Source organism: Bombina bombina, chromosome 2 (genome assembly GCF_027579735.1).
Source record: "Bombina bombina isolate aBomBom1 chromosome 2, aBomBom1.pri, whole genome shotgun sequence".
In the NCBI taxonomy this organism is placed as follows: domain Eukaryota; kingdom Metazoa; phylum Chordata; class Amphibia; order Anura; family Bombinatoridae; genus Bombina; species Bombina bombina.
This window is the reverse complement of record NC_069500.1, coordinates 838,346,952-838,362,357: the sequence shown is the minus strand read 5'-3', so window position 1 is coordinate 838,362,357 and position 15,406 is coordinate 838,346,952. Positions and strand designations below refer to the sequence as shown.

Here is a 15,406-nt window from a genome sequence, read left to right as displayed (position 1 = left end):
CACAACAAAACACCACTTCTATTGTCCAATACCTTCCACTAACAAATCTAACGATGCAAATTTTCCAGATTAATTTTCTTAGACGCTTTATAAATCCCATAAACCGAGTCACAGTGCCTAAAAAAACATTTTTCCTGTTCTACATTGCTCCCCTACAAACACCTAGATAAACAGCAATTATATCTGCATGTTCCCAACTCATTACACATATAAAGACCTTTGCTGCTCACTTTAGTCTAGGCTTAAAAATAAAATGTTTCCATACTCATCTGTTCTGCTCACCTTTGCTAGGCCAGCCCGATGTGCACCCTGGGATTCAATATACGCCATGTATTTACCAAAGTCTTGGAATTCCTCCAATGTGGGCCTAAACGTCATAATCTTGCAGCTGGAATTGTGAGGAGAAGTCTCTGACCCCATGTTTGGATCAGTTTAGTTTCTCCCAAGAAGAATCTGAGCAAAAAAAAACAAAAAAAACAACAATATTTAGAGAACTCTACCTTATACACAACAGATCTCAACATTAACGTTTTACTTCTATGCCCTACACAATAACCAAAAAAACAGAATTTATGCTTACCTGATAAATTACTTTCTCTTGCGGTGTATCCAGTCCATGGATTCATCCTTTACTTGTGGGATATTCTCATTCCCTACAGGAAGTAGCAAAGAGAGCACACAGCAAAGCTGTCCATATAGCTCCCCCTCTAGCTCCACCCCCCAGTCATTCGACCAAAGGTTAGGAAGAAAAAGGAGAAACCATAGGGTGCAGTGGTGACTGTAGTTTAAACAAAAAAATTTTTACCTGACTTAAATGCCAGGGCGGGCCGTGGACTGGATACACCGCAAGAGAAAGTAATTTATCAGGTAAGCATAAATTCTGTTATCTCTTGCAAGGTGTATCCAGTCCACGGATTCATCCTTTACTTGTGGGATACCAATACCAAAGCTTTAGGACACGGATGAAGGGAGGGAACAAGACAGGTACCTTAAACGGAAGGCACCACTGCTTGTAAAACCTGTCTCCCAAAAATAGCCTCCGAAGAAGCAAAAAGTATCGAATTTGTAAAATTTGGCAAAAGTATGCAGTGAAGACCAAGTCGCTGCCTTACAAATCTGTTCAATAGAAGCCTCATTTTTTAAAGCCCATGTGGAAGCCACTGCTCTGGTAGAATGAGCAGTAATTCTTTCAGGAGGCTGCTGGCCAGCAGTCTCATAGGCCAAACGGATGATGCTTTTCAGCCGAAAGGAAAGAGAGGTAGCAGTCGCTTTCTGACCTCTCCTCTAACCAGAATAGATAACAAACAAGGAAGATGTTTGTCTGAAATCCTTAGTTGCTTGTAAATAGAACTTTAAAGCACGAACTACATCAAGATTGTGTAATAGACGTTCCTTCTTCGAAGATGGATTAGGACACAGAGAAGGAACACTATTTCCTGGTTAATATTCTCGTTAGAAACAACTTTAGAATTTTGAGAACTACCTTATCTGTGTGGAACACTAGGTAAGGTGAATCACACTGTAAGGCGAATCACACTGTAAGGCAGATAATTCTGAAACTCTTCGAGCAGAAGAGATACCTATCAAAAACAAAACTTTCCAAGATAACAACTTAATGTCTATGGAATGTAAAGGTTCAAACGGAACCCCTTGAAGAACTGAAAGAACTAGATTCAAACTCTATGGCGGAGCCACAGGTTTATAGACAGGCTTGATTCTGACTAAAGCCTGAGAAAACGCTTGAACGTCTGGTACCTCTGCCAGACGCTTGTGTAACAGGATAGACAAAGCAGATATTTGTCCTTTTTAAGGAACTAACTGACAATCCTTTCTCCAATCCTTCTTGGAGAAAGGACAATATCCTGGGAATCCTAAACTAAATTTGGATGCTTGAACGGACCCTGTATTAGAAGATCCTGCCTCATTGGCAGTGTCCATGGTGGGACAGATGACATGTCCACTAGGTCTGCATACCAAGTCCTGCATGGCCACGCAGGCGCTATCAGAATCACTGAAGCCTTCTCCTGCTTGATTCTGGAAACCAGACGCAGAAGGAGAGGAAACGGTGGAAAAACATAAGCCAGATTGAAGGAACAAGGCGCTGCTAGAGCATCTATCAATACCGCCTTGGGATCCCGGGACCTGGACCCGTAGATAGGAAGTTTGGTGTTCTGACGGGACGCCATCAGATCCAACTCTGGGGTGCCCCATAGCTGAGTCAGCTGGGCAAATACCTCCGGGTGGAGTTCCCACTCCCCCGGGTGAAAAGTCTGAGAACTTAGAAAATCCGCCTCCCAGTTGTCTACTCCTGGGATGTGAATTGCTGAGAGATGGCAGGAGTGATCCTCCGCCCACCTGATTATTTTGGTTATTTCCGTCATCGCTAGGGAACCCTTTGTTCCCCCCCTGATGATTGACGTAAGCTACAGTCGTGATGTTGTCCGACTGAAATCCGATGAATTTGGCTGCCGCTAGTTGCGGCCATGCCTGAAGAGCATTGAATATCGCCCTCAGTTCCAGAATGTTTATCGGGAGAAGAGTTTCTTCCCGAGACCATAAGCCCTGAGCTTTTAGGGAGTCCCAGACTGCACCCCAGCCTAACAGACTGGCGCCGGTCGTTACCATGATCCACTCTGGCCTGCGGAAACATATTCCTTGAGACAGGTGATCCTGAGACAACCACCAGAGAAGAGAATCTCTGGTCTCCTGGTCCAACTGAATTTGAGGAGACAAATCTGCATAATCCCCATTCCACTATTTGAGCATGCATAGTTGCAGTGGTCTGAGGTGTATCCGAGCAAAAGGGACTATGTCCATTGCTGCAACCATTAGTCCGATTGTCTCCAGCACTGAGCCACAGATGGCCGAGGAATGGAATAAAGAGCTCGGCAAGTAGTTAAGAGTTTTAGCTTCCTGACCTCCGTCAGAAATATTTTAATTTCTACCGAGTCTATCAGGGTTCCTAGGAATGGAACTCTTGTGAGGGGGGAGAGAGAACTCTTTTTTGATGATCACCTTCCACCCGTGAGACCTCAGAAAGGCCAATACAATCTCCGTGTGAGACTTGGTTCTTTGGAAAGTTGACGCCTGAATTAAGATGTCGTCTAGGTAAGGCGCCACTGCTATGCCCCGCGGTCTTAGAACCGCCAGGAGGGACCCTAGCACCTTTGTGAAAATTCTGGGAGCAGTGGCCAACCCGAAAGGAAGAACCACAAACTGAAAATGCTTGTCCAGAAAGGCGAACCTGAGAAACTGGTGATGATCTTTGTGGATAGGAATGTGCAGACATGCATCCTTTAGATCCACGGTAGTCATATATTGACCCTCCTGGATCATTGGTAAGATTGTCCGAATGGTCTCCATCTTGAATGATGGGACTCTGAGGAATCTGTTTAGAATTTTGAGATCCAGGATTGGTCTGAAAGTTCCTTCTTTTTTGGGAACCACAAACAGGTTTGAGTAAAACCCCAGTCCTTGTTCTGCAATTGGAACTGGGTGGATCACTCCCATTGGATGTAGATCTTCTACACAGCGTAAAAACGCCTCTTTCTTTGTCTGATCTGTAGACAGACGAGAAATGTGGAACCTTCCCCTTGGAGGAGAGTCCTTGAATTCTAGAAGGTATCCCTGGGCTACAATCTCTAATGCCCAAGGATCATGTACATCTTTTGCCCAGGCCTGAGCGAAGAGAGAGAGTCTGCCCCCCACTAGATCCTGTCCCGGATCGGGGGCTACCCCTTCATGCTGTCTTGGTGGCAGCTGCAGGCTTTTTGGCCTGTTTACCCTTATTCCAGCCCTGGTAAGGTTTCCAGTTTGCCTTGGGCTGTGAAGCGTTACCCTCTTGCTTTGCAGCCGGAGAGGATGAAGCGGGGCCGTTCCTGAAATCGCGAAAGGAACGAAAATTAGCTTTGTTCTTTGTTTTAAAGGCTTTGTCCTGAGGGAGAGCATGGCCTTTTCCCCCGGTGATATCTGAAATAATCTCTTTCAATTCAGGCCCGAATAGGGTCTTCCCTTTGAAAGGAATGTTCAAAAGCTTGGATTTAGACGACACATCGGCCGACCAGGACTTTAGCCATAGCGCCCTGTGCGCCAAAATGGCGAAACCTGAATTTTTCGCCGCTAACTTAGCTATTTGGAAAGTGGCGTCAGTGATAAAAGAATTAGCTAGCTTTAGAGCCTTAATTCTATCCATAATTTCCTCATATGAGGTCTCCGTCTGGAGCGAGTCTTCCAGCGCCTCAAACCAGAAAGCAGCTGCAGTAGTTACAGGAATAATGCAGGCAATAGGTTGGAGAAGAAAACCTTGTTGAAAAAAAATTTTCTTAAGTAAACCCTCTAATTTTTTTATCCATAGGGTCTTTAAAGGCACAACTGTCTTCAATTGGTATGGTTGTGCGTTTAGCTAGTGTAGAAACAGCCCCCTCCACCTTAGGGACCGTCTGCCACGAGTCCCACATGGGGTCAGATATGGGGAACATTTTCTTAAAAACAGGAGTGGGGACAAAAGGGACACCTGGCCTATCCCACTCCCTAGTAACGATATCCGCAATCCTCTTAGGGACCGGAAACGCATCCGTGTAAACAGGGACCTCTAGGTACTTGTCCATTTTACACAATTTCTCTGGGATCACCAAAGGGTCACAGTCATCCAGAGTAGCTAATACCTCCCTAAGTAAAACACAGAGGTGTTCTAGTTTAAATTTAAAAGCCAATGTATCTGAATCTGTCTGAGGAGGAACTCTTCCTGAATCAGAGACTTCTCCCTCAGACATCAAATCCCTCGCTCCCACTTCAGAGCGTTGTGAGGGTATATCGGATACGGCTACCAAAGCATCAGAATGCTCATAATCTGTTCTTAAAACAGAGCTATCACGCTTTGCAGGGAACACGGGCAATTTAGATAAGAATGCTGTAAGAGAATTATCCATGACTGCCGCTAAGTCTTGTAATGTAAAAGGGTTAGACGCACTAGAGGTACTAGGCGTCGCTTGCGCGGGCGTAACTGGTTGTGACACTTGGGGAGAGACAGACGGGCTACCCTCGTTACCTTCAGTCTGAGAATCATCTTGGGCCACATTCTTAAGTGCAACAATATGATCTTTAAAGTGTATAGACATATCAGTACAAGTGGGACACATTCTGAGAGGGGGTTCCACCATGGCTTCTAAACACATTGAACAAGGATTTTCCTTAGTGTCAGACATGTTTAACAGACTAGTAATATACACAAACAGGCTTGGAAATCACTTTAATCAAATAAAAAACACAATTTGAAAAAAACGTTACTGTGCCTTTAAGAGATAAAAAGAGCACACAATTTTACAAAACAGTGAAAAATGCATCAATCTTTCTGAAATTTTCACAGTATGTAGCTAAAGCCTTAATAAGATTGCACCACAAGTTTCAAAACGATTAACCCCTTAATGCCCAAACCGGAGCAGCCTAAAGCCAACACCCGGTTAAATCACTACAGCACCTTGCCACAGCCTTGCTGTGGCCCTACCTGCCCTTAGGGATCAGATTTGGGGGAATGTAGCTTCTTTTAGGTCCTCAAACATCAGCAGGACCCTCCATGTGAAACAGCATGAACTTCTCTGCAATTCTAAGTGCGCATCTGAGGCGCGAAATTAGGCCCCTCCCACTCTACTCCGGAGCTGTGAGGCCTAGTAAATCACTCCTAAGTGACTAAAAAACAGCCATGTGGTAATAACCCCAGAAAGAACCGAAAGGGCTTTCAAAGTGTCTTGCAAAATTATTTTTCCTCAGCCAAACAATCGATTGCCCTGAATAAGTGTCAACCAGTATATTAGCCCTATTATGTAAGCATTCAATTCCTTACTAAGTCTGTGAACATAGCTTACCCTCCCCCTCATGGGGATATTGTCAGTCTCTTCTAGCATTATCTCAGTCTTGTCTAGAAATAAATGTCTGAACATACCTTATTGCAGATCACCCTGCAAACTGTTCCCCCCAACTGAAGTTTTCTGGTACTCCTCAGTCCTGTGTGGGAACAGCAGTGGATTTTAGTTACAACATGCTAAAATCATTTTCCTCTCAGCAGAAATCTTCATCACTTTTCTGCTAGAGAGTAAATAGTACAAACTGGTACCATTTAAAATAACAAACTTTTGATTGAAGATAATAAAACTACAATTCTAACACCACATTCACTTTACACTCCCGAGAGAGACCCTAGTGCTTAGAGCCAGCAAAGAGAATGACTGGGGGCTGGAGCTAGAGGGGGAGCTATATGGACAGCTTTGCTGTGTGCTCTCTTTGCTACTTCCTGTAGGGAATGAGAATATCCCACAAGTAAAGGATGAATCCGTGGACTGGATACACCTTGCAAGAGAAAGAGAGAATTCTGCTGGGTTCCTTTGTGAAGTGCATTGCATTGCTTTTAATGGAGTTTATAAATTCAAACATCCCCCTATACCTAGCAAAGTTTTATTAATAGTTTTTTTTTAAGGCAGCATCTTACTTAACTTTTATAATCTCCTCGATGCCCACCACAATTGCTCTTATTTTTGTTACTGACTAACTGGATGTTAAGACCAATCAGAAGCCAAAATGGCGAGCATCAATTATTTACACTGTGCGTTCCCCGACTTTACAAACTCTCTATAAAAGAAAGCATATCGCTTATATTACAATGTACCGAATGCCACTCAGCACATGCGTGCAGCCTGTAGCTAATATGCATATAAAAAAGAGCAACCCTAGATGGGTAGTCCAGAGACAAAAAAGTTAAGAAAAATGCTGCCTTTAAACACACATTTAGTGGATTAATTGACTTATGTGATATGAAGTAAAGTGTCGATCTGGGTAAGTTTAGTGCAGGGGGGTGGGTCTTTGTTATAATGTTTATGGTCCTTTGACGTCTTCTGCATGCTCAATTTGCATGTTAATAGACAATTAATGAAAAAACAAAACAAATAACAATATTCAAAATATTTAGATTGCCTCACTCCTTCAGGATAAAGGTTTGAAAACACCAGCCCTAGAATATTTTCAGGTAAAAATGCACAAGTTATATACAGTATCTCACAAAAGTGAGTACACCCCTCACATTTTTGTAAATATTTTATTATATCTTTTCAATTGACAACACTGAAGAAATGACACTTTGCTACAATGTATGTCAGTATGTCACAGTACATGTTGGCATTCATGGTTCCCTCAATGAACTGTAGCTCCCCACTCATGCAGCCCCAGACCATGGTACTCCCACCACCATGCTTGACTGTAGGCAAGACACACTTGTCTTTGTACTCCTCACCTGGTTGCCGCCACAAACGCTTGACACCATCTGAACAAAATAAATTTATCTTGGTTTCATCGGACCACAGGGCATGGTTCCAGTAATCCATGTCCTTAGTCTGCTTGTCTTCAGCAAACTGTTTGCGGGCTTTCTTGTGCATCATCTTTAGAAGAGGCTTCCTTCTGAGACGACAGCCATGCAGACAAATTTGATGCAGTGTGCAGCGTATGGTCTGAGCAATGACAGGCTGACCCCCCCACCCCTTCAACCTCTGCAGCAATGCTGGCAGCTCTCATATGTCTATTTCCTAAAGACAACCTCTGGATATGACGCTGAGCACGTGCACTCAACTTCTTTGGTCGACCATGGTGAGGCCTGTTCTAAGTGGAACCTGTCCTGTGAAACTGCTGTATGGTCTTGCCCACCGTGCTGCAGCTCAGTTTCAGGGTCTTGGCAATCTTCTTATAGCTTAGGCCATCTTTATGTAGAACAACAATTCTTTTTTACAGATCCTCAGAGAGTTCTTTGCCATGAGGTGCCATGTTGAACTTCCAGTGACCAGTATGAGAGAGTGAGAGCGATAACACCAAATTTAAACACACCTTCTCCCCATTCACACCCGAGACCTTGTAACACTAACGAGTCACATGACACCGGGGAGGGAAAATGGCTATTTGGGCCCAATTTGGACGTTTCCACTTAGGGGTGTACTCACTTTTGTTGCCAACGGTTTAGACATTAATGGCTGTGTGTTGAGTATTTTGAGGGGACAGCAAATTTACACTGTTATACAGGCTGTACACTCACTACTTTACATTGTAGCAAAGTGTAATTGCTTCAGTGTTGTCAAATGAAAAGATATAATACAATATTTACAAAAATGTGAGGGATGTACTCACTTTTGTGAGATACTGTACTCCAAATTGGTCTGCTGTCCAAGTGTGCAGTACTGAGGATTTACAAGCTAGTAATTCTCCCCAAAACCACTGCAAACAGCATAGTAGAGACCCAATTAACAAACTTATAATCAAAAGTTAGCATCTGTACGTGTTTTCATTACACATCTCTTCATTCTAATTATCTGATTCGTTCATCCAACCAATTCAAATGTTAGAAAATGAGTCTACAATACAGGCAACAGGACGTCCAGACAACAGGGCACAGCATTATATAAGCAGAGTTGTGGTTGTGACCCCATGCACCTCTTCAGTTTGCAGTAAGCACTGCCACAGTCACATAAATCATCTATGTCTTCTCATGGCAGCAGACTCACCAGTATTTATGTTATCACTTCCCAACCCTTTGCACAACAACAACAACAACAAAAGTGAGTGAGTCCCTGCACCCAGGACTGATGTAAGAGATCATGGATTAATTACACAAGTTATGAAACAGATTTAATACCTTGATTACCTATCTGTTGCTAGCGCTGAGATAAATCATTGTTGTAACTGAGCTTAAGGGAACAGAAAACACCTTGTAATTATGGTCTCCATTTATCAAGTGAGTCTGGAGCTCAGACTGGTGTTTCCTAAAATATATGCCAGCTCTTAGCCGGCAATTTGCAATCACCTGGGACTAGTCCAATTGGGCTGATTGACAGCTCCACGCTTTCCATGAGGACGAGTCTATAGGTTTGCGGGAACGAACCTTGTCTGCCTGGAGTTTGTTAAATGGGGCCTATAAGTTATTTCTGTTATGTTACTATATAATAACATATCAGCTAAGTTAATAGGTTTTGTTACTGCAATTTTTTTTATATAGCAAATTCCGCCCACAATTTGCCTTATTTGGAGAAGCCATTCGGTGCTTTAGTTCACAAACAAAAAGGTAAGTCACTGTGATAATGTTAGTTAAAAGTGCATATTTTTACAGTATTTATCTGATAAGGTCAATTACGACTATATATGTAGAAGAGTTAGCCTTGAGAAGTCAGCAGAGTGCATTTCAAGTTCTGAGAATAGGAAATTGCTTAAAGGACACTTAAGTCAATATTAAATTTTTATGATTCAGATAGAGCATGTCATTTTAAACAACTTTCCAATTTACTTCCATTATCAAAATGTGCACAGTCTTTTTAATATGCACCCTTTATGAGGCACCAGTTCCTACTGAGCAAGAATTCACAGTATATATAGAAGATATGTATTTTATGATTGGCTGATGATTGTCACATAATACAGAGGGAAGGAAAATTGAACTGAAATTTGACAGAAAAAAATATACTTAAAATACTGAATATAATGAAACTATATAGCAAAGTTGTTTCATTACGTGTAAACATTTAAAGGGACAGTCTAGTCCATAATAAACTTTCATGATTCAGATAGAGAATGTAATTTTAAACAATTTTCCAATTTACTTTTATCAGCAATTTTGCTTTGTTCTCTTGGTATTCTTAGTTGAAAGCTAAACCTAGGAGGTTCATATGCAAATTTCTAAGCCCTTGAAGGCCGCCTCTTCTCTCAGGGCATTTTAACAGTTTTTCACAGTTAGACAGTACTAGTTAATATGTGACATAGATAACACTGTGCTCATGCACGTGGAGATCCAGTGAGTCAGCTCTGATTGGCTAAAATGGATGTCTGTCAAAAGAACTGAAATAAGGGGGCAGTTTGCAGAGGCTTAGATACAAGCTAATCACAGGTAAAAAGTGAATTTATGTAACTGTCGGTTGTGCAAAACTAGGGAATGGGTAATAAAGGGATTATCTATCTTTTTAAACAATAACAATTCTGGTGTAGACTGTCCCTTTAATATAAAAATCTCAAGGTGTTTACTTTCCATTTAACTAAATACTTATGGTTCAGACAGATCATACAATTTTAAGAGACTTTTCAGTTTATTTGTGTAATTAAACTGACGTCATTCTCTTAGCATTCTTTGTTGGAAAGCATAGGTAGGCTCAGGAGCAGCAATGCACTACTGGGAGCAAACTGTTGCGATGCCACAAAGTTAGAAGCACCAGTTTATCTAAAATGTCTTTGTATCTCCTATCATGACTACCCATCACTGGAACTAATAGGCCTAACTTAAACCCTGAAAATCAGCCCCAAACCTTTATGCCATCTCCTCCAAACTTTACAGTAGACTCTATGCATCCCCTAGGAAGGGCTCTCCTGGCATCGCCACACCCAGATTCTTTTATCAGACTGCCGGATGGTGAAGGGTGTTTATCAACTCTAGAGCAGTGTTTATCAACCGCGGTCCTCAAGTACCTTCAACAGGCCAGGGTTCCATTATAGCTGAACTAAAGCACAGGAAATAATAATCTGATAAGTAACCATGGTTACTAACTTGCTCTCGCCCATCAGCTGATTATTTCACCAGTGCTCTAGTTCAGCTATAATGAAACTATGGACTGTTAGGGGTACTTGAGGACCGCGGTTGAGAAACACTGCTCTAGAGAACAAGTTTCCACTAACCCGGAGTCCAGTGGTGGCCGATTTACACCACATCAGACTATGCTTGGCATGGTGCATGTTTATACAGTTGATCGGCCATGAAGCTTCCAATGCTCACTTCATGTGCTGATGTTGGAGCTCTGAAGTGACTGATGCAACTTATTTTTATGTGCAGTTTATGCAATTTGTATGCATTTCAGCACTTGGCAGCCCCGCAGTGAGTTTGCGTAATATATCATTTTGTTGCTGTTCTTCCTCCTAGATGCTTCCATTTTACAAAAATAGCACTTAAAAGGGACAGTAAAGTCAAAAAACATAATTTATGTAAGAACTTACCTGATAAATTCATTTCTTTCATATTAGCAAGAGTCCATGAGCTAGTGACGTATGGGATATACATTCCTACCAGGAGGGGCAAAGTTTCCCAAACCTTAAAATGCCTATAAATACACCCCTCACCACACCCACAAATCAGTTTAACGAATAGCCAAGAAGTGGGGTGATAAGAAAAAAGTGCGAAAGCATAAAAAATAAGGAATTGGAATAATTGTGCTTTATACAAAAAAATCATAACCACCACAAAAAAGGGTGGGCCTCATGGACTCTTGCTAATATGAAAGAAATGAATTTATCAGGTAAGTTCTTACATAAATTATGTTTTCTTTCATGTAATTAGCAAGAGTCCATGAGCTAGTGACGTATGGGATAATGACTACCCAAGATGTGGATCTTTCCACGCAAGAGTCACTAGAGAGGGAGGGATAAAATAAAGACAGCCAATTCCTGCTGAAAATAATCCACACCCAAAATAAAGTTTAATGAAAACATAAGCAGAAGATTCAAACTGAAACCACTGCCTGAAGTACTTTTCTACCAAAAACTGCTTCAGAAGAAGAAAATACATCAAAATGGTAGAATTTAGTAAAAGTATGCAAAGAGGACCAAGTTGCTGCTTTGCAAATCTGATCAACCGGAGCTTCATTCCTAAACTCCCGGGAAGTAGAAACTGACCTAGTAGAATGAGCTGTAATCCTTCGAGGCAGAGTTTTACCCGACTCGACATAGGCATGATGAAATAAAGATTTCAACCAAGATGCCAAAGAAATGGCAGAAGCTTTCTGGCCTTTTCTAGAACCGGAAAAGATGACAAATAGACTAGAAGTCTTTCGGAAAGACTTAGTAGTTTCAACATAATAATACAAAGCTCTAACAGCATCCAAAGAATGCAATGATTTCTCCTTAGAATTCATAGGATTAGGACATAATGAAGGAACCACAATTTCTCTACTAATGTTGTTAGAATTCACAACCTTAGGTAAAAAATTCAAAAGAAGTTTGCAGCACTGCCTTATCCTGATGAAAAATCAGAAAAGGAGACTCACAAGAAAGAGCAGATAATTCAGAGACTCTTCTGGCAGAAGAGATGGCCAAAAGAAACAAAACTTTCCAAGAAAGTAATTTAATGACCAAAGAATACATGGGTTCAAAAAGGAGGAGCTTGAAGAGCCCCCAGAACCAAATTCAAACTCCAAGGAGGAGAAATTGACTTAATGACAGGTTTTATACGAACCAAAGCTTGTACAAAACAATGAATATCAGGAAGATTAGCAATCTTTCTGTGAAAAAGAACAGAAAGAGCAGAGATTTGTCCATGCAAGGAACTTGCGGACAAACCTTTATCTAAACCATCCTGAAGAAACTGTAAAATTCTCGGTATTCAAAAAGAATGCCAAGAAAAATGATGAGAAAGATACTAAGAAATATAAGTCTTCCAGACTCTATAATATATCTCTCTAGATACAGATTTACGAGCCTGTCACATAGTATCAATCACAGAGTCAGAGAAACCTCTTTGACCAAGAATCAAGCGTACAAACTCCATACCTTAAATTTAAGGATTTGAGATCCTGATGGAAAAAAGGACCTTGCGACAGAAAGTCTGGTCTTAACAGAAGAGTCCACAGCTGGCAAGAGGCCATCCGGACAAGATCCGCATACCAAAACCTGTGAGGCCATGCTGGAGCTACCAGCAGGACAAACGAGCATTCCTTTAGAATCTTGGAGAAAACTCTTGGAAGAAGAACTAGAGGCGGAAAGATATAGGCAGGATGATACTTCCAAGGAAGTGATAATGCATCCACTGCCTCCGCCCGAGGATCCCGGGATCTGGACAGATACCAGGGAAGTTTCTTGTTTAGATGAGAAGCCATCAGATCTATTTCTGGGAGTTCCCACATTTGAACAATCTGAAGAAATACCTCTGGGTGAAGAGACCATTCGCCCGGATGCAACGTTTGGCGACTGAGATAATCCGCTTCCCAATTGTCTATACCTGGGATATGAACCGCAGAGATTAGACAGGAGCTGGATTTCGCCCAAACCAAAATTCGAGATACTTCTTTCATAGCCAGAGGACTGTGAGTCCCTCCTTGATGATTGATGTATGCCACAGTTGTGACATTGTCTATCTGAAAATAAATGAACAACTCTCTCTTCAGAAAAGGCCAAGACTGAAGAGCTCTGAAAATTGCACGGAGTTCCAAAATATTGATCGGTAATCTCACCTCCTGAGATTCCCAAACCCCTTGTGCCGTCAGAGACCCCCACACAGCTCCCCAACCTGTAATACTTGCATCTGTTGAGATTATAGTCCAGGTCGGAAGAACAAAGAAGCCCCCTGAACTAAACAATGGTGATCTGTCCACCACGTCAGAGAGTGTCGTATAATTGGTTTAAAGATATTGATTGAGATATCTTTGTGTAATCCCTGCACCATTGGTTCAGCATACAGAGCTGAAGAGGTCGCATGTGAAAACGAGCAAAGGAGATCGCATCCGATGCGGTAGTCCTAAGACCTAAAATTTCCATGCATAAGGCTACCAAAGGGAATGATTGTGACTGAAGGTTTTGACAAGCTGATATCAATGTTAAACTTCTCTTGTCTGACAAGGACAGAGTCATAGACACTGAATCTATCTGGAAACCTAAAAAGGTTACCCTTGTCTGAGGAATCAATGAACTTTTTGGTAAATTGATCCTCCAACCATGATCTTGAAGAAACAACACAAGTCGATTCGTATGAGATTCTGCGAAAATGTGAAGACTGAGCAAGTACCAAGATATCGTCCAAATAAGGAAATACCACAATACCCTGTTCTCTGATTACAGACAGAAGGGCACCGAGAACCTTTGAAAAAATTCTTGGAGCTGATGCTAGGCCAAACGGTAGAGCCACAAAACTGGTAATGCTTGTCTAAAAAGAGAATCTCAGAAACTAAAAGTGATCTGGATGAATCGGAATATGCAGATATGCATCCTGTAAATCTATTGTAGACATATAATGCCCTTGCTAAACAAAAGGCAGGATAGTCCTACAGTTACCATCTTGAATGTTGGTATCCTTACATAACGATTCAATATTGATAGATCCGGAACTGGTCTGAAGGAATTGACCTTCTTTGGTACGATGAAGAGATAGAATAAAACCCCAGCCCCTGTTCCAGAACTGGAACTGGCATAATTACTCCAGCCAACTCTAGATCTGAAACACATTTCAGAAATGCTGAGCCTTTGCTGGGTTTACTGGGACACGGGAAAGAAAAAAATCTCTTTGCAGGAGGCCTTAACTTGAAGCCAATTCTGTACCTTTCTGAAACAATGTTCTGAAACCAGAGACTGTGAACGGAATTGATCCAAATTTCTTTGAAGAAAACGTAATCTGACCCATACCAGCTGAGCTGGAATGAGGGCCGCACCTTCATGAGTACTTAGGAGCTGGCTTTAGGTTTCTATAAGGCTTGGATATATTCCAAACTGGAAATGGTTTCCAAACTGATACCGCTCCTGAGGATGAAGGATCAGGCTTTTGTTCCTTGTTGTGAGGAAAGGAACGAAAACGATTATTAGACCTAAATTTACCTTAGATTTTTTATCCTTTGGTAAAAAAGTTCCCTTCCCTCCAGTAACAGTTGAGATAATAGAATCCAACTGAGAACCGAATAATTTATTACCCTGGAAAGAAAGGGAAAGCAAAGTTGACTTAGAAGACATATCAGCATTCCAAGTTTTAAGCCATAAAGCTCTTCTAGCTAAAATAGCTAGAGACATATACCTGACATCAACTCTAATGATATCAAAAGATGGTATCACAAATAAAATTATTAGCATGTTATAGAATAATAATAATGCTATAAAATTATGATCTGTTACTTGTTGCGCTAAAGCTTCTAACCAAAAAGTTGAAGCTGCAGCAACATCCGCTAAAAATATAGCAGGTCTAAGAAGATTACCTGAACATAAGTAAGCTTTTCTTAGAAAGGAATCAATTCTCCTATCTAAAGGATCCTTAAATGAAGTACTATCTGCCGTAGGAATAGTAGTACGTTTAGCAGGAGTAGAGACAGCCCCATTAACCTTAGGGGTTTTGTCCCAAAAAAACTCTAATCTGTCAAATGGCACAGAATATAATTGCTTAAAACGTTTTAGAAGGAGTAAATGAATTACCCAAATTATTCCATTCCCTGGAAATTACTTCAGAAATAGCATCAGGGAGAGAAAACACTTCTGGAATAACTACAGGAGATTTAAAAAACCTGATTTAAACGTTTAGATTTAGTATCAAGAGGACCAGAATCCTCTATTTCTAATGCAATTAATACTTCTTTAAGTAAAGAACAAATAAATTCCATCTTGAACAAATACAAAGATTTATCAGCATCAACCTCTGAGACAGAAACCTCTG

General features: G+C 41.3%; 1 protein-coding gene across 2 annotated transcripts in view; it reads right to left on the bottom strand.

The window, feature by feature from the left end:
- The window catches only part of KDM4B (lysine demethylase 4B), a 233,457-nt gene that overhangs the window by 197,897 nt on the left and 20,154 nt on the right, over positions 1-15,406 (bottom strand). For both annotated transcript variants that reach the window (XM_053703174.1, XM_053703173.1), the window contains one exon: positions 283-453. In XM_053703174.1, the coding sequence (XP_053559149.1) occupies positions 283-420 (138 nt within the window). In that variant the 5' untranslated portion in view covers positions 421-453. The remainder of the gene's footprint in view (positions 1-282; positions 454-15,406) is intronic.